Source organism: Aythya ferina, assembly GCF_964211825.1.
Source record: "Aythya ferina genome assembly, chromosome: 17".
Lineage (NCBI taxonomy): Eukaryota > Metazoa > Chordata > Aves > Anseriformes > Anatidae > Aythya > Aythya ferina.
Window position 1 is genome coordinate 4,512,408 of NC_140316.1, and position 21,547 is coordinate 4,533,954.

The 21,547-nt window shown below is 49.1% G+C and overlaps 1 protein-coding gene across 22 annotated transcripts in view; it reads left to right on the top strand.

Moving 5' to 3' along the window:
* FBRSL1 (fibrosin like 1) overlaps window positions 1-21,547 on the top strand; it is a 515,953-nt gene that overhangs the window by 453,173 nt on the left and 41,233 nt on the right. For all 22 annotated transcript variants that reach the window (XM_084538835.1, XM_084538855.1, XM_084538854.1 and 19 more), the window contains one exon: window positions 6,181-6,226. In XM_084538835.1, coding sequence (XP_084394961.1) covers window positions 6,181-6,226 — 46 coding nt within the window. The remainder of the gene's footprint in view (window positions 1-6,180; window positions 6,227-21,547) is intronic.

Sequence of the window (21,547 nt, forward strand, 5' to 3'; positions counted from 1 at the left end):
AGCTCCAGAGGAAGGCGAATCATAAAGCCTGGCTAATGCAGGGAGTGGGGAGGGGAGGGCTCCGGGCTGCACCCTGCTCTGGGGGCTGGAGGGCTGGGAGGAGAGGGCAGAGGAGCTGGCCCAAGGCTCTGCCCGCAGGCACTCTGCGGGGCATCCCGCTGATCTCCGAGCACTCAGGAGGCAGATCAGGGCAGTAAGCCCACAGACCACAGCGGCATGTGCTCAACAACTGCAGTTGCTGCATAAAGTGGCCTTGCTTGATCTGTCCCAAAGTGACTGAAACGCTGAGGAACGTGCTCTGGTTTCAGAGTGGTGCTGTGTAACTCACCACCACGTTGCCAGAAGAGAAGGTCCAAAAGACAGCCGTAACGTAGAGCCTGCAGAGGAGCAATGGGCTTGGGCTCCTCGATGCCCTGCGCTTACTGAATCAAACCATCCACGCTGTTTCCTTCCAGCTCTGCACTGCTCTGCTTTCACCTTGCTGCCGTGTAAACGGTGCGATTCGAGAGTGAACCGGGACCTCTGGTCTCTGCTTCCAGGCTCTCTGGCCTGGTTTAATTCTCTGTTCCCAGGCTTGTGCTAGCTCCTCAGAGGGGCTGTTGCAAAAAATAGGCATGGTTACATAAAGCACTGAGAGAAATAAGCGTTCTCAGAAGAAAAAGTGATGGAGAGAGATGAGTGTGTTGTGAAAGGCCCTTTCCAGGACTGAAGCAGTACTGAATATGTGTGTTAAATCAATATGGGGTGGGAACCTAAACAAGTGTGTTTTTGTATGAAAGTATAGTCCCAGAAGCTCTTTGTTTCTAGTGGACCCTCTGTAGAATGAACTTTTGTGTAAGATGTGGAAAACCCACCAGTACCTCCCAATTATTTGAGTCAAAATTGATCTAGAAGTGTGTGGGGCATGGAAGGCATTGCCATTTCAGTAAGTAGCTGAATTTGGGGTATTTGTACTGCATATTTCTCTGTGATGTGTTACGGTGTAGCTAGAGCCATAACTGAAACTTTTGGATTGTTGCTAGAAAACTTGAGATCCACCAGAAATTCATGTTTGCTTAGGGAATACTAAGTTATTAGTCCTTATTTGCACTGGGGCTCAGCAGCCAGGATTTCATATGTGTTCCTGACCATCGATTTTTCCAAACACTCTGGTCACCATCCAGGTATCTGAGTGGGTTTTTGGAAGTGCTCTATGCCCAGTACCCCTGGCCAGGCAGTGCCCCCGCAGCTGTTGAGCACTCATCCCTCTCGAGAACCCCAGCTCTAAATTCCGTGCAGAGGTCTCGGACGGAAGGGGACAGGTGAACGTCTTGGCTGTCGAGTCCCAAAGTGAAATGTGGTTTGTAGAAGTCTCCGTGTCTCCTGTTCCCTCTGGCTTAATCCCCTGGCACAGCTGGTTGCTCTGTCTCAGCCAGCCTCCTACCCCAGAGCTGAATTTTCCTAGAAGGTGTCACACAAAGGTAGTTCGTGTTAATTTACTTCAGCTTTTTGCCTGTGCCTGAGATGACTGAGCAGTGTGTAGCTTTTCTTTTGTCTTCTCAGTAAAGCTGTGATTTCCCTCCAAAAATAATTCTGGGTTTGAAAAGCCCATAGGCTCCCGGTGGCCTTGAAAGATCCCCTCACAATGCAGGCAGTGTTCACCATCCACTGCCACATGGCCTCTGTGTCCTGCAATGTGCTCAGTACTTCCTTGGTCTTTGGGGTGAGGTTCAGTTTGTTCTGGTGTGCGCGTGTGATTTCGAGGCTGCGCTCGCACTGCTCCCTGCAGATCGGGTTCCATTTCCTACAGCAGAATCGCAAACCAAACAATACCTTCCTGTTCCAGTTATTGTTCTCCTATTGCTGCATGAAGGGGGCTGCTATTAATGACTTACAGAATCAGCTGGAAGCTGGTAAAGCAATACCGACGTGCAGAAATTCTCCACTAGACGAGCGATCAAGTGGTATCAGAGTGGTAGGTAAAAGCAGGGGAAACAGATCAAAGGCAGGAATTAAAATTGATCCCAAATTTTCAGGTAGTTTCCATGCTTTATTCAGAAAGTCTCTCGAAGTGTGTACAGCACTTCTAGTTTGAAAATCTCCTGGAGAAAGGTTTTCTTGAGAGCTTTTAGTACTTGCTAAGTTCAGTAACAGTGTGAAAACAGTCTCACTTGAGACCGGCTCTTGGCTGTCAAGAAGATAGGCAGCCATCCAGAAATAAAACCTAAACTCCATTTCACTGCCTCCTCTTCCTTTTACCTACCGTACTGGACTCACAGAGGGGATGCTCGGTTTTGCCCTGTACAAAACCTAATATAGCAGGACCCCAGCCCCACGTGCCTCTGCTCTTTGTGAACCAAGACTGCAGCCTTATTAGCAGCTTGACAGTGTCTTGTGATCAGACTGTGAAGTATCGGGCTGGGATCTGGTGTTGTGTGCTCCAGGAGGCTGCGTGAAGATCTGCAGAGCTTCTGTTCTCACTGATAAGGAACTGTTTATTCCCTGCGAGCAATTTCATAGGCTACAGAGAAAAGAGGGGAAAAAAAAAAAAAAAAAAGAATAGTAATTACTGCAAGGCCTGACATAGTTTATAATGCTGTCTCTGTCAGATGATGTTGTTCTGTTGCACATAATCATTAAATTATTAATCCGTAAGCACTCTTACACCTTTCAGCCGCCCTGGGTTAGTAGGAACCGGGATGAATTAGGCATGGACTTCATTACGCCTCTCCGTTCACCTTCAGAGGAGAGGGTGTGCTACATCCTTTGTGGTTACTGCCTTACATTCGGAGGGGAAGGCTGCCTTTGCGAAGCTTTTAGTGCTGAAAATAGAACCGGTGCTTGTGTTTGCTGGGTTCCAGGGGAGGAATGGTGAGGGAAGGACCGTCGTTCCTCTGCTTTCTCTTCCCAAAGCAGAAAAGGGGTAAAAATGCTGCTTTTCTTTGCAGTGTATTCAGCCTAGTTTCACGTTGTCACAGAGCTGAGTGGAGACATTTTCCCCTCCAGATCTGGAGAAAGAAAGAAAATCAAAATGGGGCAGAGAACCGCTAACTTGGAACGAAGCACAAAGGGGAACCCCAAGGCTCGGCGCAATCTTAGGGTGTCTTCAAAGGGCGCTGGCTCGTAAAAGTTGCAGCAGTGAGACTACCTCAGAAACTGAAATCATTTGTGCGTGTGTCTCTTTTGGGACAAATGTTAGAGCCTTTATGCTTGAAATACAAAGGTCGTTGTTGGGGATGAGGGTGGGACTTTGCAGGCAGCAGCTTTCATGAAAACACGTCTGTCTGGGGCTGTGCTGCGACGCGGAGAGAGCAGGAGAGCTCGGTGGGGGAAGGAGACGAACAGCAGATGTACAAGAAAGACGAGGGGTGTCTTTTGTCTGCGAGCTCCAGGCCGGGGGGGTCTCCCCGCCGTGCTCAGGCGGTGTGGCCGCTCTCCTCCCCTGCCTCCTGTGCCGGAGGAGGAGGAAATACCTCCGTGTTTTCTGATCGAAAGAGTGGGATTTCCTGGGATGGCGTGAACCCATCCACATAAAGGACTCCCAATGCCTGGTTTTGCTCACAGGGGAAGAATTCCTCTTTCTTTTTTTTTTTTTTTTTTTTTTAATCCCTTCTTAAACATATGCAAATGGTTTGCTTGAAACAGCAGAAAAATTGGGAGGGGACTTGTTCTAGCAGATGCGTTGGTTTGCTGGATTTTTTCACTCATTAGTGGGCTCACTCGGACACATAGGTTTTATTGTATGCTTTCTTTAAAGGGTGACTGATGAAATTGAATGATGTATTCAGGCTCTTCCTCCCCCGGCTCCCCTCCTGCCTTTACAGCAGCTCGCAGAATATGCTATAGCACAGGCCTTCACTGTTTGAGACCGGTGCTCATGCCAAAAGCCGTTCGGATCTGGAGCTAGAAATCACCAGAAAAGAGAGCAAAAGTTACTGTAAACTCTAGGTGCGAAAGTTTGTGTCTGCAAACCGTGGCTGTGATGTTGAAAGCTCTGCTCTGTAAATGTTGGCTCTGATTGTGGAGGGCGGTGCCACACGTGTGGTTTTTGATATCAGGAGACTGAGCAATAATCCTTGTGTTGTGCTTTCTCTTAGAAGTGATTTTTCTTGCTCGACTTCCTTGAACATTGTTTTCGTATCACTTGGACCTGAAGCAATGAGATCTTTAGCTCGTGATTAGGCTGCGCCAGTCTCGGTCACATCCTTGGTACTGAGCTCACAGAGGGCAGCGTGGTGGCTGGCATGAAGCCGCAGTGCTCGCCTTCCAGGCAAAGCACGGGGCTGCTGCTGCTGGGGGGGCTGCCACACGCCCCCCTGCCAGCTCCTGGCTTCACTGCAAGCCGTGCCCAAGCCTCATTGCCTGTAAAATGGGAGAATCTTATTTATCCACCTGCCACGTGTCCTGGTGCTCCTGGAGCGCACGGAGCAGAGAGCCTGGCTTAGGGCGAGCTGCGAGCGGCGCTGAGCGCCTCCAGCCCGCGTTCCCAGAGCCTGGAGGGCCGTTCGGGCTCCCTTGTGACTTTGTGTCGATGATAAGTGAAAAATCTTGGAACAATGGATTGTAAATTCAGAGGCGGCTGTCATTTTGTGCGCCGCTCTTGTTGCTGCTGTGTGACGCTGTTACACTTTTCTTTGCAAGCCAGCCTAGACAAAGCCTCGTTTAATCCTGGTTCTCCCTCTGTTTAGTCCGTGCAGTGAAGGGATCGTGCAGGTAACTGGTTTTCCCTAACATTTTAGGATTCTTTTGCTGAGCTGTGTATCAGTCATACATGCCACAGCTACACTTGCAGCTTTGTTGTGGACATGATTCAGAATTTCTTTCTTACGCGTCTCAGTTTCAACCTATTTTTCATGTAGTTTTCCCTCTTTTTTTATACATTTGTAGTAAGTAAGATGTTCAATGCTTGCAGTGCCAGTTTCCTTAGAAGTAACATGAATAGATCACTCTTCCTTGCTTCTCACTATATCTGATGCAGATCTTGCATCTTACTATTTGTGTGGTGTTTTTTTTTCCTTCTGAGTCGTCATTTAAAATATATAACAATGTAATACAATTCACAGTGCTCTTTATCATGCAAATCTCCCAAGGCACCTTAGAATAAAATCAATAAAATCAAAAAGAAAATCAACTTAGTTCAGCCATGTGTTGAATTAATTCATTTTTTAAAAGCAGAGCCAAGGGAGAGAGCCTTTTTTCACTTTCAATATCTTTTGCTCTTCAGCTTTGTACTTCACCCCATTTTATGCGTGCAGCAGTCAGAGCCAAAATGCTGCTGATATTTTCAGCTGTCTTGTAGATAGCAGTAATGTTGATCATGCTCCCTGCTCCCAGACCGGCTTTGATTCTGTAGAGGCTGCTTGCTATTTTATCAGATAGCGAGGAGGAAAAGCTTATGCTGAAATAGGTTGACTGTTTGATATCAGGGGTGGGGGTGGGGGAAGCCATCAAATTAACTCATAAAAGCTTTATTTACAATGAATGGACTTTTTTTCCTGTCTGTCATTATCATCTTGTCTGTAACCCAGTGACCCTGATTATCATGAAGCTGTTTACAAGGTTTAGGTTAATTGGATTTCTTTAACTATTTCCCAGAGCTGTGAGGAGCACAAATGCACTGCCGTGGAGTTCAAACAGCGTAGTGCAACCCAGTTTGCAAGGAGACGGGCTTCTTCCAAGAGGAAGTCGTTTTATTTCATATTGGACTAAGTGCATAGCAGCATGGAGCTATCATTTGGCATAATATTGTGTAACACCCTCTCATACGGATGTGTTCAGTTGCAACTCGTGTTTTCAATACACAAATTACATTTTGCATGTTCAGCAAGAAATGAGCTTATTTTCAATGAGAGAGGCTTTGAAATGTTTTGTTGTTTTTTTTTTTTCTTCAGCTTGATAGCAGTTTCACTGGTTTTGTTTTTATATGAAGACTCATGGATAAAATAGCTGTGCATTGCATGGCTGCCTAAATAAACGAGACAGGAGGATATAGCTGGGTGAGATCAGGACAGTACTTTTACACGCTTTGCTTTCATCTTAGGATGCATGCTTATTCTTTAATGGCACAACATTGCACCCTCCAGGTGCAATGTGTAATTGCAGGTCTACAGATAACAGACTTGTTTTATGAGCTGTGTTTTTGTGAGCAAGCCTTCCTAAATTCTCCTTCAGTATTACTCACCCTGTTTCTTTCTTTTGCAGGCTTCTGTAGGCTCTGAGAAGCTGTTCTCCCCTGCAGCAAATAAAGGTAAGTGATTTGGAGAAATGCTTTCCTTACCTTAGAGCAAGCTGTTTGAGTGCATGAAACTGTGAGGAATGTCATGCAAATAGCAGGACATCAGTTTTGCCAGCGCCTGTGATTTTGCCACACACGTTGTCATAAAGATCAGCTTTACAGGCTTGAGATGGTTAAGTTAAAATGTAGAGCTACATTATCTCCACGTGGGGCAAGACTTCTTTCTTCCCTAGGGGTCAGATCCATGAGGAGAGGAATTACTGACAAAGGAGAAATCAGCCCTTACTATAGGGGATATGCTGTTTTCCTCTAATACAATCAAATCCTCATTTCTTTTAAACAAATACTTTAGCATTATCTGTATTATTCTTACAAGGTCTTGCATGTCTATGTCCTGCCAGCATGCACAGAGCATTCATGTCTGTTTCAGTCCTCCAAAAGGAGGGGGAAGGTGCTCGGCATGTTGCGGGGCTTGAGCTCCCAGCTCCCCTATTACTATTAATCGAGAGTTACCTGTGATACGCGCTGGGTGTTGCTAAGAGACTGCGCCGTTAAGATTCCCGCTGGGAGTTGCAGTGATGTATTCCTAAACACGCCAAGCCCTCCTTGGGGGGCTCAGTATGGCCATGAAACAGGGCTACTCAGGTTCCTGGTCTTCTCAGGGACAGTCTCACCAAGACAGTGTAGGTAAAAGCGCTGAAGAAACAGCCTCAAAGGGCAAAGTGTGGTACATGGTTGAAAGCATTATGTTGGGAATGGTTCCACTGTATCGTGCAAGGAGGTTGATGTTGTGGCTCTGAGTGAGTTGTTGGGATCTGTAGCTGTTCTGCAGCATTCCCAGCACTGAGCTACAGCATAAATCCAGTTTGGAACAGCGAGAAGTAGGAGGGACGTGCGAATACCCTGAAGAGGGGAGATGAGGCACGTTAATAAGAAGCGATGAAATAACCTCCCATTATTTCAAGAGGGCCAAGAAAAAGGAATGATTTGCAGTTGTGTAGGGGTAGGTGCTGGCCATAGAGAGGCGTTCTGGTGGTTGTGTGCTCCATCACCTGGCTCCAGGCCCGGGTTATAGCTGGGCTCTGTAGCAGTGCTAAGCATTAGGAATTTTCTCTTTCCAAGCTTTGCAAATTGTCAATTCCAAATGTGGAAACTGATGACAAGCCCATTGTGTTATTACATTTGCAGATATTTTTATGGAAGTATGCGGCTTTATCTGAGAGAAAGAGGGAAGTTTAAACAAATGGAAGCAAAGAGCATTTGTCTTCCCTCGGCCTTGGCTCACCAGTAAGGCAAGCCAGATTGCCCATACGGCACTGCCTCAGCAAAACAAAAATCTTGCCATCCTGAATAAATGCGTGGCACAGAGATCTGCTGCAGAGGCTTATGTTGAAGTGTTAGCAGCTTTGTTGGCTCCTCCTCGTGCTGAAGCCCGAGATCCCCCACCCCTCCATATCGCAGAGCAGCTCAGCAACATGAGTTTTCAAAATACCTCTCCATCGGGAAGTTAAATGTGTGAATGGCTGTGAATTTGCTGTCTTGAAGTCTGCATTCACTGCTGTTTATATCCCTGTAGCTTAAGGCTGTTCGTGTTTGGTTTACTGTGGCAAGTCGACATTGCAGCTTTGGGAGGGTTTGGGTTCAGATCGCAATTTTTGTCTTAGTCTTGTTTCTTGCTCTCACCGGTGCTGGCAGCGCTTTGCAGGTCGGCACGGGCTGTGGCTGAGGGCAGGCTCTGTCAGGGGCTGCCCCCACTTGTGTTGAGAGGTGAGATTAATTCTCCTCGGCACGATTCTGTGCAGAAACCCCAGGAGCACTAAATTCTACCCCTCGCCCTGTTGTCACTCGGTGACGCAGGAGCCAGAACTCGTCTCTCACACATGCAAATGAACGCCGCGCCGACAGGACCAGGCTTGGCGATGCCATATGGCCGGGAGAGAGTGACTTCCCAAGCGCTGCGCTGAAATTCCTCCCCAAAATAATGGTGTTGACTTAAAGGCAGCCTTCGGCGGGGCTGGAGCCGTGCAGGCCGAGGGTCGGGGATTGGGGTTGTGGTGGGTACTCATGCTTCATCCATCCTGTGGAAACACGTGCTGCAGCTAACCAGATAACCTGCAGGTAACCAGGCTTAGGGAGCACAGTGAGGTGGATTCGTTGTCTGGCGCAACTCCCCCTGCTCTCCGCAAACTTTCCCCAGGGATATGTTTGGCCCAGTGTATTTGTTTTATGCCGTCCTAGTTTATCAGCGGCTTAGCAATGCAATTAAGCGCTGAGATAGACGTTTTTCGCCTGTTGGAGGCCGGAACAGCTGTAAAACATAACCTTTGACCACCTCTCACGGCTCCACAAAAGGCCCGAGGAGCTGAGCCTTTTGTCTGGCGCTGGCTGGGTAACTCACATTTGTCTTCGCCCCCGCCCCGCCGAGGCGGCCGCGAGCTCAGGCACGGCACCAGATGCGCGGCGCCGGTGGCCGCGGCTGGGCCCGGCGGGGAGAGGGGCCACAAGCCAGGGCCACCTCGGTGGCCGCAGCTGGGACACGAGCCGAGCTCCTGGGGGAGAAAGCGGCGAAACGCTCAGCACAAGGAAATAGTGACCGAAGACAAAAGCAGAGAATCCCTCATCTGCTGTGCCGCCGGGTCTTTGTTTCCTGACGTGAGGAAGGATTTGTGCAGCCAACTCGTCGCTGCGGTGCAGAGCCGCAAGGACGTTGGCTGCCCAGGGCCGGGCGTTGTATCCTCCCGGTGACTGAATCGATTAGCAAATAATAAAGGTCTGTTTGCTCTCTCAGGCAGCGCTTCTCTCCCAGGAATCTCCCAGGCGGTCCTTTGGGTTTTCTGGAGAGCAGGCGCAGTGCAGGGCAGGGGAGGCGGAGGCGAAGGCCGGGTCTGGCCGTCCCTGGGCGGCTGAGGGAGAGGGGAGCGCCCGTGGCTGGCAGAGGGCAGGGGGGGTGGGAGGTGAAGGGTGTCTGGAGGGACCTTGCCAGCCTTGACATAATGCTGTTTTTAAGTGTGTCAGGGCACAGTTTGTATTTTAAAGACCTGAGAGCTGTGTCCTGCCGCTGGCTCCTTCCAGCAGTGAGCTGCCCTGATGGCAGTCAAGCTTCCTGCTCCCGCCTCCCTGCCACGGACCTGCTGCTCTCGGGCCAGGCGAGGGTTGGGTACGCTGGGGAGCCAGGAGAGGTGGTGCCTCTTGCACCAAAAGAACATGGGGCTGTGGCACAGGAGACCTGCAGGCCCTCAGCCGAGACCCCACGGAGGAGCCAGACCCAGGGGCACAGGGCAGCAGCCAGGGGACGAGGGTTTGAAGGCAGTCGAAGCCGAGTACCTCACTGTGTGAGGATGAGAATGGAAGCTGACATGTGGGCAGTGCGTGGCCCAGCTGCCTGGTCGCTGGGAGCAGCTCTGCCCCGGGCTGGGGGTGCTCGCTGAGATCCCTGCCTCGCTTCCCCCCTCCCACCAGGGGAAGACCAGTGCTTGTCAGCCAAGTGTGCTGGGAGACTTAATTAATGAATGTTTATCAAGAGATTTATCAAGAGATCTGTTTAATGAGAGATTCCATAAACAGTGCGAGGCTTCGTTTTCATGGCAATAATAAATGGCAGTGAAAATAAGTCTTATCCTTCCCCTGCATGTGCACCCCCCAGGAAAAAAAGATTGCTTACCCTCCACTCTCACTGTTCCCTGGTTTCGAGGCAGAGGGCTTTGAAGTGCTATCTTTCATCATGAACTGTACTCATCCTCAAAGCTCTAAAGCTCACAATCTGTGTCTTATCCCTCTGACAAGAGGGAGGCAAGCTTTCCCGGCGCGCGGGTCGTAATTGTCAGCCATGGGATGTGCCGCAGCCACCCGCCCCAGCGGGCTAATGCAGCTTATGGTCCTTTGAAGTTCCCTTCCTTTATTTTCTGTCCTCTTGACCACAAAACTGTGCCTTGGGCCTGCAAGAGAGATTTCTTGTTCAGAGACAACACCGAGCCCTGACAAGCACATCTGAACCAGAGAAGAACCCTTGTTCCTCCTGAGATCTCTGCTCCATAATTTTGTTGCCTTAAGGGGACTGTCTCTCCTTTTTGTCTCTTCTTCTCTTCCTTTTTCTTTATTTTCCCCTTTCTTCTTTTTTTTTTTAATTCAGCACTAAACTGTCACACCAAATCATTTTAAAAGCTGGAAATACAAAACCCCCAGCATAGGACATGTTGCTAAAAACTGATGGCTATTGCTGTGAGCTAGGGTGAGAGGGGAAAGGAGGGGCAGCAGGGCAGGGGCAGGACAGGAGGGCAGCGAGTCAGCTCTCAAGGAGGAGCCTGCAAGCGCCCAGCGAAGCAGAAAACAACCTAAATACAGCTGAGCTCAAAATAACCTGCTTGGCACAGGTTTGCAGCGGGGCATCTTCATGGTTGCTCAGTGCTTGGGTTGGGATGGCATCTGCCCTAACCGTGTCACCTCTCCTGTAGGGCCTCTGCCTTACTGTGCTGTGCTGTCGAGCTTTCCAGTGCAAGAAGGCCTGTGCAGACACAGAGCAAACACCCACTTGGGCAATTAGCTGTGTTGTACAGGAATGGAGGTCAGGAGCAACACCATAAATTTTCCCAGTTTCCTGCGTGGGGTCCACAGCAGGGTCTGAAATGCAGGAAAAGCAGCAGTGCCTCCTGTCTCTTGATCTCAGTGTTATCCCCAGATTTTGGTTACATTTGGATGAGGTCACCAGCTTGCATGCAATTACCTGGCCTGAGAGTGAACTTGAGGGGGATGATAGTTTACAGCTGAATCTTTGGACAACGGTCCTCCGTGATTACAGGCATGCAAAAACTTCCACAGCAGCATCTGTAATAATAAATAAAGTAATGCATTTGTGTAGATAGCAACCACATTGCTGTGATTTATGTGGTGTTCAGGATGCTCTGCAGCTGCTCTGCTCCCCGCGTTGCATCTCTTGTGGTTTTATCATAGTCTTGCAATATTCTGAGTTTTTCATGAAACCAGCACTCTCAGAGGACTGTATGAGAATCTAAGTTTTAATTCTGTTTTTTAAGTAAGGTTTTAGTCTTTCTGGCCACAGAGGAATGCCTGGAACAGCGATTCTTCTGCGCTTCACAGCCAGCAGGTAGCTGAAAAGAAGCCCAGATAGCTTGTTGTTAACCTCATTTTAAAGATGGCTCGTGATTTGTAAATGCTTGGGCTTGGCAACAATGGATACCCTGAACTACTGCAAAATCCATTGTGTGAGTCCAACCCAGTATCTTCTTGAAAATTTCTATGTAATTTTGCCACTGTCTGCATGATTATATTAGCTTTCTGGCTTTCTTGCACATGCAGATATATAATTATACAGCGGCCTGGGAAGGAGGAGGACTTTGATTTTCTAACAGTGTGCATAACAGAGATAATCACACAAGTCTCAGCCAGTTAAACACATCTCAAAACAAAACCAAGAGCAGAAAACTGCAGTAAGCACAGTCTTTTTAGTCTTCTTGCAATTTTCTCATCTTGCAGGCTCTGGAAAGCTCTCAGCCTTCTCTTTGGGAATGTGAATAAGTCTAGCATAAATGCCTTGCCTGCGAGCTACATGCATCTCACAGTAGTTCAGGGCATAACCATCCGTATCCATAGCAGCCACCTGGAAAATACGGTGGACAAGTAGGAGAGGCCATTCACTTTTATCACACTGCTCAGCTAACTTCGTAAAACTCATAATGCAAAAGTGGATAATTTATTGACTTCAACACAAGTTGAGTGTTGTATGCTCCGAAGCCAGATTAGCCTGGTGCGAGTGGGCAGGTTTTGCGTGCGCCATTTGCCGTGCAGTTTGCACAGCTATCTCCCGGTGCGTCTCCCTCAAGTGAGCCAGCATAGAGCTTTCTTTGTAGCTTCAGGCTGCAGCCAAGAGAGTTGAAAAGTTGAATTATAAACATTTCCAGGCCTTCTGTTTGGTGTCTTGTGTTTTGTTTTGTTATTTTAAGGATGTGGGGTATGTTGCTGCATTCCTGTCAGTGGGATTAGAATGAATAGAAGCAATACTGTAGGAGATAAAACGTGTTTAATTATTTATTTGAGTATTACAGACTGAAATTGCTTTTTGATTTAAGGCATCCAAGTCATGGGTATGTTTTTGGAGTGGAGAGGCACGCAGAAATATATATATACACAATTACCTAGGGTAATGTAAGAAGTCTCTTTGCTCAACTGCCCTTCCTCTGCAGAATTTGTTCATTTCCTTAAAGATTTTAAATTTCAAATGTGGCTTTGTTAAGCATCACGGAAAGCTAACTGCATGCTGTGCCTTGCCCACTGAAACGTAAATAAAATAAATAAAGTCTTCGTTGTATAAATGTTATGAAGTGGGTGGTTTATTTTCTTTAATTATACTTTTTATTTAAAATAAACTATAAAAGCAAAATAGTATATATCCTGAATGCGCCTGCACAAACTCATATTGATTGAGTAGGCAAATTTTAGCTTTTCTCAGTTCGTGTGAAAGTAGATAAAAGGACCATCAAACTGTAAACCAGGAAAGAAAGAAAGAAAAAGGAAAAATTCCTTCCAAATGCGTGTAGTAGGTTACATTACCCAGACTCTTTAGGGCTGTTTGAAAGATACCATCGTTTTTACTCCTTGTTTATAGTTTGCTTATCTGTTTTCCTGAGCAGCAGAAGCCACGAGGGTTAGTCCGAGTGTGATTCCAGCTGATGGCCGTGCTGACCGCAGGGTCGGCACCGCGAGGGCGCTGGCGGCTGGTGATGGTGCGAGCAGCATGCAACCCCCACAAAACTATCAGTCCCTCAAACCACGGGTTCTTCTCCTCCATCCTGCTTTTAAAATACCTCAGGGACATGTTTTATTCATGGAGGATTCTGTAAAGCGTCAGTTTCTTCACAAATTAAACGTGTGGTATAAACCCAATTCCCTCTTCATCCTGACTGGCACTGCAGCGCGGGGAGGTGGCGGGGCCTCCAGGACAGGCCTGCTCCTCATGGAGGACGTTCCTCCTCCTCTTCCTCCTCCTCCTCTTCCTCAGCAGCCCCTCAGCCCCTGCCAGGGCTGTGCATTGTGTTGTGAATGATAATTGGGCAGTTTCACACTCTGATGCTCCTTCCCATGCGGCTCCCCATGCCTGTTTTGGGAGCAGCATCCTGCCAGGCCATGGCTCTCCCTTGCTGTGCTGCTGCCCCTTGGGGACTCCTGCAGCCCCCCGCCACCCCACGCCCGCAGCAGGCCGTGCAGCCGGCAGCTGGCAATCCACAAGGCATTTGGCCAGGCGGTGAGGGGGCTGGGGCTGCCCCCAGGTTGGGCTGTGCTTCCTCCTGGGCATTTGGTGTCAGCGGGGTGATGGATGGGAGCAGGGCCTGCCATCTAATTGCAAATGGATCCTGCCGCTCGGTGCGCGGATGCTGGCAGGGTCTGTCATTCCCAGCGAGGCCCTGGCCTCCAGCAGAGAGGATGCTATTGGCATCTTGCTGCTTTTCCCTCTCCTCTCACCACCCACCCAGAGACGCGTCCCATACAGGGACGTGGCCGACAGGCAGGACGTGGCCTTGCTCTCATCCCAGACGCTTGCTGCCATTTTCTCCTCTGAGTCTTGCTAGACACCTACAGGCGTGTTCCCCACCTCTCGCCTCCGTGCTTCGCTGGCCGTCCTTGCTGCTAGCTGGGGCCGAGCACAGCTCCCTGCGGAGCCTGTTAACATCGCTCCCGAGCCACCCGGGGATTCTCAGCGTGTGGCTTTCCTTCCATGCCGCCGCTGCCCGCGCTCTGCCCCAGCTGCAGGCATGGCCATACTGACCCCATTCACCGCCCTGCAGCTAGCCGGGTGTGCAGCAGTGTACAAGAGCGCGGGACTTGGCACCCTGTTCCTATTTGCATCTCTGTGCTTTTGAAAAGGATACTTGTTCTAGGGTGGGTTTTTTCCAAACAGTAAATATTTTCTTGTAAACTGCTGGGACAGACAAGTGACTGCAGTGCTTTTAGTTCATTTATTTGCTTTAAATGGATGGCAGAGTCTTACAGGAGGTAATAGGAAATTAAAAGCTTTCTATATTTTTTTTAACTGTCCTGCAAAATTTATTGCAGAATTATATCCCTGCTATGGGATTCTGTCGGACAGTTCAAAAAGCCTGTGGAAAGGTTCTTGTTCGCCATTAAATTTTAAAAGTTATTGAAGTAATTTTTATGGGACCCTATTAAGTTTCTGAAGAAACATATTGGTTTCATCGCTAATAAATTCTTTAAGGCTTATCCATAAGGGAATAGTCAGACTTCCAGATCTATCTCCACTGAAAAGGACGTTAACTTTCTGCCTTGTTGCAGATGTTCTTGAAAGGTGCTCGCAAGGTGAGCAGCAAAGCCAGGAAAGCCTGATTGCCCCCAGGTACATCTGCCAGCACTGGGAGTTGGCGGCTTCTTCACCGGGCAACCCACTACAGCTCGGGTGGGGATTTTAGTGAGAAGTTTTTTAAAAGATGAAGAAAAAATTTGCAGATGGGATCCATCCAGGCATCTCCCAGCATGGGGGGCTAAACATTGGCCACGGTGTTTGGCTGTGAGCTGTGTCGTGCTCAGGAGAGGTGCAGCCTTGGAAAGAGGGATGGTGCAGCCCGGCCGTCCCTGCTCCCCAGACAGCACACAGTGCTTGCAAAATAACATGTAATAACCTGCTCACTGTGCTTTTCCACGGCATCCAGAAAAGCAATGGAGACTTCCTCCCAGTGAAAGCAAAGTACCGAGCTGGCTTTGTGCTTAACTTAGCGCTCAGAAGCGCCTTTCGTATGCAAGCACAGAGCCACCTGATGAAAAGTGAATGGGCTAGGAGGGAAATAAAATTATGTAATTGCCAGTTTCCTTCAATTCCGCTCCCTCTCCCATTTTGCATAAAGGAGGCTATTTAAGTCTCAGCTGGAGCGAAGTTTGGTAATAAGCAGACATCTATGAACCTGCATCTGCTGCTGGTATCTGCTTAGTTTGTTCTGTATTTCCATAAAGATAGATAGATAGGTAGGTAGGTAGGTAGGTAGGTAGATAGATAGATAGATAGATAGATGATGATCCAGTATTGTGAGATCTCTCTCCTGAACTGTCTTGTGGTGTGAAACCTGTGGAAGACGAGTTTGTCCCTTCTGGCCCTTGAATCCTTGTCTTTGTGACCCCTTGGGATGCATGGTACCAGGCAGCATCACAGAAGAGCACGTCACAGTTTGCAAACCCACCTCAAACCACTTTGATTCTTGAGTGTTAACCTGAAAGCAAGCCCAGAGCCTGCTCCCTGGGAAGCTATCCATGAAATGGGGTGGCAGAAAAGGGCCCGCCTTGTTGGATGAAGCAGCTAACGTTTTGATTTTCTCAGTACTATGTGATTTGGCTTCCAAACAGCTAAGCAGTCCCCTGCCAGTTGCTTTCCTACGTGGCTGGCCTCTGGGCACGGTGCGAGGTGCTCACAGTGTGAGCTCTGCAGAGACAACCTGATCTATCACAGGCTTAACGACTGGAAGAAGAAATTTAACAATGTGAGCGTTGAATGTTTATACAATAACAAACATTATTGTTATTTCTTATTACTGAGCCAGTCTTTAAAATTGAGCTAGAAACCTGAAACCAACAGCCAAGAATATGTCTGTTACATTCTGTACTGATCAATCTAATAATCAAAGTAGAGCAGATTATTTTATACATTTCATTAGATCCACAAATAATTTCTCTGGGCATAATGCACCTTTTGGCCTGAAAAGTTTTTGCATTATAGGCCAGTCTCTGGACCCTTTATGTCATTCCAGCAGTACAAGCTGTAAAGCAGCTGTAAGCAGACATCTGAGGACTACCCACTGACCATGCCAGCGTAGTCAGCCAAGCTGTGTCCTGAGGCCAGGGTGGAAAGAGCACCCTGTTGCAAGCCATGCAGGTGGGAGCAATTTGGAGAAACTCTAGAGATACTCCAAATGATGGTGTTAGCTGTACCAGGAGTGAAGCTGCCCCTGAGAGCCAGTGTCAGTAATCTCAATAGTGTTCCAGGGAGAAATCCTGGCTGGTCTACACCACTTGCTGTCTTCTCCAAAAACACCATTGTTTGAAACTAAAAATAGGCCAGCATACCTGAGACCAGACCCAGATTTGAAAGTTATTGCTGCAGAAGCTCTTCTTTCCTCCCATCCCTTCTTTCTCCCAGTAGTTCTGGAAGGCTGGGTCCAGGATTTTGGCTCAGACGTCCATGCCTGCTGCATCCATTTCCTCTACCAAATGGACACAACCATAAACCTCTTTCTGCATCATTTCCTGCAGACCTGTCCTAAACATGCCACCCGGGTGCCCCTGTGTAAAGCCACCTCTTGCTGAGTCTGCTTCTGTTGCTGCTGGTGGGCTTGCCTTAGCCTGCTCACAGCAGGACTCCCATCCCGGTGTGGTAATTTTAAACAAACAAAAAGGGTGTTGTGATTTGGGAGGGTCTTCCCATCAGGTCATATCAGAGTTTCTCCTAAAAGGGGAAGCTGTTTTTTTGTTTTGTTTTGTTCCATTTTATTTTGCCTTTTCCCCTCTTTTAATATGATCCCTGCAATTTTGTTTTCACTGAAATATTGACTGGCAGCATTGCAAATTGCCTGCATGCAGGCAGGAGCTTGCCAGCACTTTCTTACTCAGCTAGCCGTCAAGGTTGTGGATTCCACTAAGAGCAGTGCCAGGAAAGCTGTTGATCAAAAATATTCCTAACATCTGTGAGTCCTCTCCATCCAAATGAGACGTAGTTACATTCTCCTTTTCCCCGTGCTCTTCCAAAGTGTTGCTTCAGACACCTAGAAAGCCCTGGTTGCAAATCATAAGCTGATCTCTGTTTGATTTTCAGCTCTGCTTCCAACTCTGTCGAAATCCAACATAAACTCAGAAGTGCCCTTCCCCCAGTCACAGCACATGAGGAGTGTCAGAGAGAAGTCGGGGCGCATTGCTCTGCCCATCACTCATTTGATCCAGATGCTGTCCCATGCTGTCTGTGGCCACGGTGGTCCCAAGCCAACAAGGAGGGTCTTGTGAGAGCAGCGGGGAGAGGACGCGGCTCTGAGCAGGCTCTTGGGCCAGCTCGAAGCCTCTCACACACACACGTGTGTGCACACAGTTCTGCCAGCGCAAGGATGGGACCGGGGGCGGCGGGGGAAAAGCCTGATTTCCCTTCCACCCCGTTCCTACCACCACCGCCGGCTCACAAGCCAACTATTAAATAATTAACCTGCCCAGTGGGACAGGAGGAATCAAAAGCTGTTGTGTTCCCAAGTTTTCTCTGGCTCCGAAAGGCACAGCTCGCTGTGTATTCTGGCACCTCGGAGCGGGTTTTCCTCCCTCCTTCGCCTCCCCCTTATTATCCTGTATGTGTGCTGGACGGGGAAGTGGCGTTCCCAGCCCAGCGGGGGATGACTGTTATTTCAGACTAGCAACAGGGGAAAAGGAACAGCCTGTTGCCTGATTGATGTTTGTTTTTCGTGGACGAACACCAAAGGTTCATTAGAGACGGAAGGTTTGGGAGGAGGGGGCCGGCGGGCAGGGGAGACGCTCGCTCTTAAGGCACTATTGTACCCCGGGCGCTAACCGGGCCTGCACTTTCTTTGACTTCTGTGAATGTCTCAGCTGTACTGTTTTGGCCCCGGCGACTTTAGGAAAATATACACACCACACAGACGTTTCAGTGAAAGCTATATGGTGAGGGGGTCAGGAGAAAAAGGAAGGGGAGGAGAGAACAATGCAGTAGGGTTTTGCTGTAATTAATTTCAAATGTGCTGCTCATCTGTTCTCCTCGGGTTTCAAAGGGAACTGGGGGAATTTGCAGGGCTTTTCCGACGGCATCTGCTGCTTTCCAGAGGTGGGGATGGAAAGGTGGCTCTCCCTTCCATCTGTGGGTTTGAGCAGCCTGGCTGCATGCAGTGCTGAACCCAGCGCAAACCGATGCTGCAAATCGTGTCCTGTGCAGGGGTGGTGGAGCAGGGGAGGAGGGAAGGGTTTGGAGGAGCTTCTCTGCTTCCCACGTCAGCTGGGTGAAGCTACAGAGGCTTAGGAGGTTGGTGCTGGGTACAGCAGGTTACTCTGCAGAGTTCATGGAGCACATTTGTCTAAGTAACAGAAGTTATTTGCTGTTGGTGGTGGTACTGAGACGCTTCCAGGCCCTGGTGCAGGTGAACCGTGTGGTTGGGAGGCTTGTAGAGGTGTGGGTCACACCCTCACTTGATCTGCTGACTTTGTGCCTATGAAAAACATCCTGTCATATAATTGTGTCAGGAACCAATAAGGTAGTATGAAACCTTAGATATTGTGGCATCCTAAGTAGGGGCAGTTCCTTATGATTCCCCTTTCTCAAACCTCATCTGTTGGACTGCGCCGCTTTTAGCTGTCTGACACAGAGCAGGGGCTTGGCATCTGTCACAGAGCATTGTCCTCGTGTCCTTTGCCTTCAGGTCTGAGTATCGATAAAGTCGTACAATTGTGGCAGTAAAGAGAAAAAAAATGGGCCTATTAGATTATTGACTTTACTCCCCTTGACAAGATATCTAGAGGCTAATTTGATAGCCCTATGAATCTTAGCCAGAAAAAATCAGTAAAACAGAAACATGAACTACTGTAAACTGCCGCCAGTGCTTTAACAGCTCTGTTCTCGAGTTGTTCTTTGCTCAGAAGCTTCCACAGGAACCCGGAGCTGCTGGATAATGCCCTCTTGTTTAAACACCAGGCTCCTTCGTGATCCTCGGCTCTTAGAAAAACCAACCTCAGCATCGGGTGGTGAATGTGTCTGAAGTTTGGCCATAAGGAAAACATTTCTGCAGGGTGACTGAAGAAAGTGTTCTCTTTTCTGGCCAGAAACTTAATTTGGTGAAGCTACAGCGTGGTGAATACCCCAAAGGTACTCTAGGTGGGCACTTGTTTGTGATACAGCCCTTCTCCAGGACACCAGGGCTGCTATGTGACCAGGAGAGTGTGGCCATGCAATGATAAATGTTTCGGTGGCTCTTCAGAAGGGACGTGCACACAGCAGCCGTGTTTCAGACTGGTTGAAGGGCTGTGCCAGGTTTTGTAGCCTTACAAACTAAATAGACTTTCCGGTACTGCTGTAGGACTGGCTTCTGAAAAACTGGTCAGTGACAGCGTGTCACCAAAGTACACGCAGAGCTCAGCAGCTGCTGTGTGGGGAGGGGTGGGCACGAACACCTGGGAATGACTCCAGTGCGAGTTGTGAAAAGGCTTCATTGATGTGGGAGACAAGGAAATGGGAAGAATCCCAGGGCTCCAGAATGTGGCATATCTGTAGAAAGCTGCAAGCACTGGTGTCCTTCAGACCTTCTTCCCTCAAAATCACTTGTGCAGGAAAGGGAAGTCACATTTGGAGAATTCAAGGCCACCACCACCCCTTCTTTGTGCAGAGAAACCCGTAAGAGCAAGGAGGGAGATCTGAATCAAGTCTGGGTTTAATTTCCTGGTCCTCCTCCGTAGGAAGAAGTATCGCTGCCTCTTCACTCCTGAGCAAACAAATGCAGTGGCCACATAGCGAAGCATGCCTCAGACCACATTCAGATAAGCCTGGATTCCAGCATTTGTTCTAGGCCGTGGATGTTTCTGTGCCTCGTACTTGCCAACTAACACAGAGAAGGAGCAACTCCTGAGGTTTGTGCAGAAGGCACATCTGTTCCTCTGCCTCCTTTGCTCCTAGCTGGTTGGGGGCCACATCCTGCATCCTTGTGCACGGGGAGCAGCCATAACAGCACTTATGAGCTCAGCAGGGGTTCTTTTGATTCTCGAGCCATGGCCATGCCTTTCTAGCTTGTCACCTCTCTCTTCTTCAGCCTTGACAATGAGGGAGGAAGAAGGGCAGGCAGCAGGGCTGGGAGGGGAGGTGGGAGCGAGCTGCTATCCCACAGTTCTTCCAAATGCAGAGCTCAGGAACTCGCCCGTAAAGCAGGCAGAAAACCACTCGGTGCCACCAGAGGTGCAGGGTACAGGTGCACCATGGCCATTCCTCCTCCCTGTCCTGCAGCCCCGGTGCTTGGTGCTCGGAGCCAGTGGAGCAGGCAGGAGCAGCAGATGTGCCTGCCATCCAAACAGCTCCCTCGGGTGCTTGATAAAGCCATGGGAATCAGGATTGTCTTCTCTATTTATTGGTTACAAATGATTTTTCTCTACTTTAGAGGATTCCCGCCACCTGTTTTGGCCTGCCTCGGAGGTTTGCTTTAAAAGCCGATCCTGCTCTTAAAAAGCAAGAGGGGAGGGCCGGGGCCTTGCAGGAGCGTTGAACCGCCGGGAGTTTGCCTTTGGAGATTGGCAAGGGAAGAGCAAGAGCAGGGAATGCTACAGGGAGATATTAAATGAGGCCCTTTTGTTTCTCTCCTTGTAGAGCGTAAAAATGCCCAAGGCATGAATACTCTGTTCAGATGACTCTTGAACATTTACATGTCTGTTCTAGTAATTTATAAAGTGAAGGGGTGGGAAATTCCTCATGCTAGGAAGGAAAGGGAAACCTCTACTGGCGTGCCGAGCACCCCGCACTGGGAGTAGAGGAGCTGGCCTGTGCTGCTGTGGGGAGAGGTGGATGGAGCCGGTGGGTGAGCAGGGCTTCGGGCCCTGGAGACACGGGTTCAGCTCTGGTGTGGTGTTGAAGAGGCCGACTGCTCCCTCGGGGCCTGCCGTCTGCACGGGGTGATTCCCCTTGCTTCACACATCTACACGGGAAATAATGGGTGCTCTGTGCTTCCTGGCCTCACTGCTGTTTGTGGAGTGGTCTTCAGGTTGGGTGTGACATTCCCATCGCTTCCAGTAGCCCTGAGCATGGCCTGTAACAAAACCACTCCTGCCAGCACATTTCATACGGCAATGATCCCCCTGAGGGCCACACAACCACAGCCACGGCATGGACCCATCCTCTGCCAAAGGGATGAGGAGGTGCTGCAGCAAGTTGGTTAGATACCCAGGAAAACCAAACTGGGTTTGGCTGGGGAAGTAAGAAGGCAGGGCAGGGGGATGCGGAAGCCGTACGGTGCTGCAGCCCCGCACACATCTGTGCCCTCCTGTGCCGCGGGTCCCGGTCCCGCCTGGCGCTGGTGCTTGGCCTCTGCCGAGGGCTGAGCGGGGCCATTCCTGCTCCTCTTACAGCAGGAAGCCCATGGAAAGGCAAAATGCTAGATCTAGGCTTGGTATCTTTATTTCAAGCCAAGGGAGGAGGAAGCTGAAACTGAGACACGTTAGAAGCTGATGTCCCTTCCCTTTTAATTGCGGTTACGGATCTGCGTAGGTTGCTCGCTATTGACAGGCTTTCTAATGCAAAGTGAATATAGGTCAATTCGCTGTTAGCGTGAGGGATCAGGAGGATGGTGTGGATTTTATTAC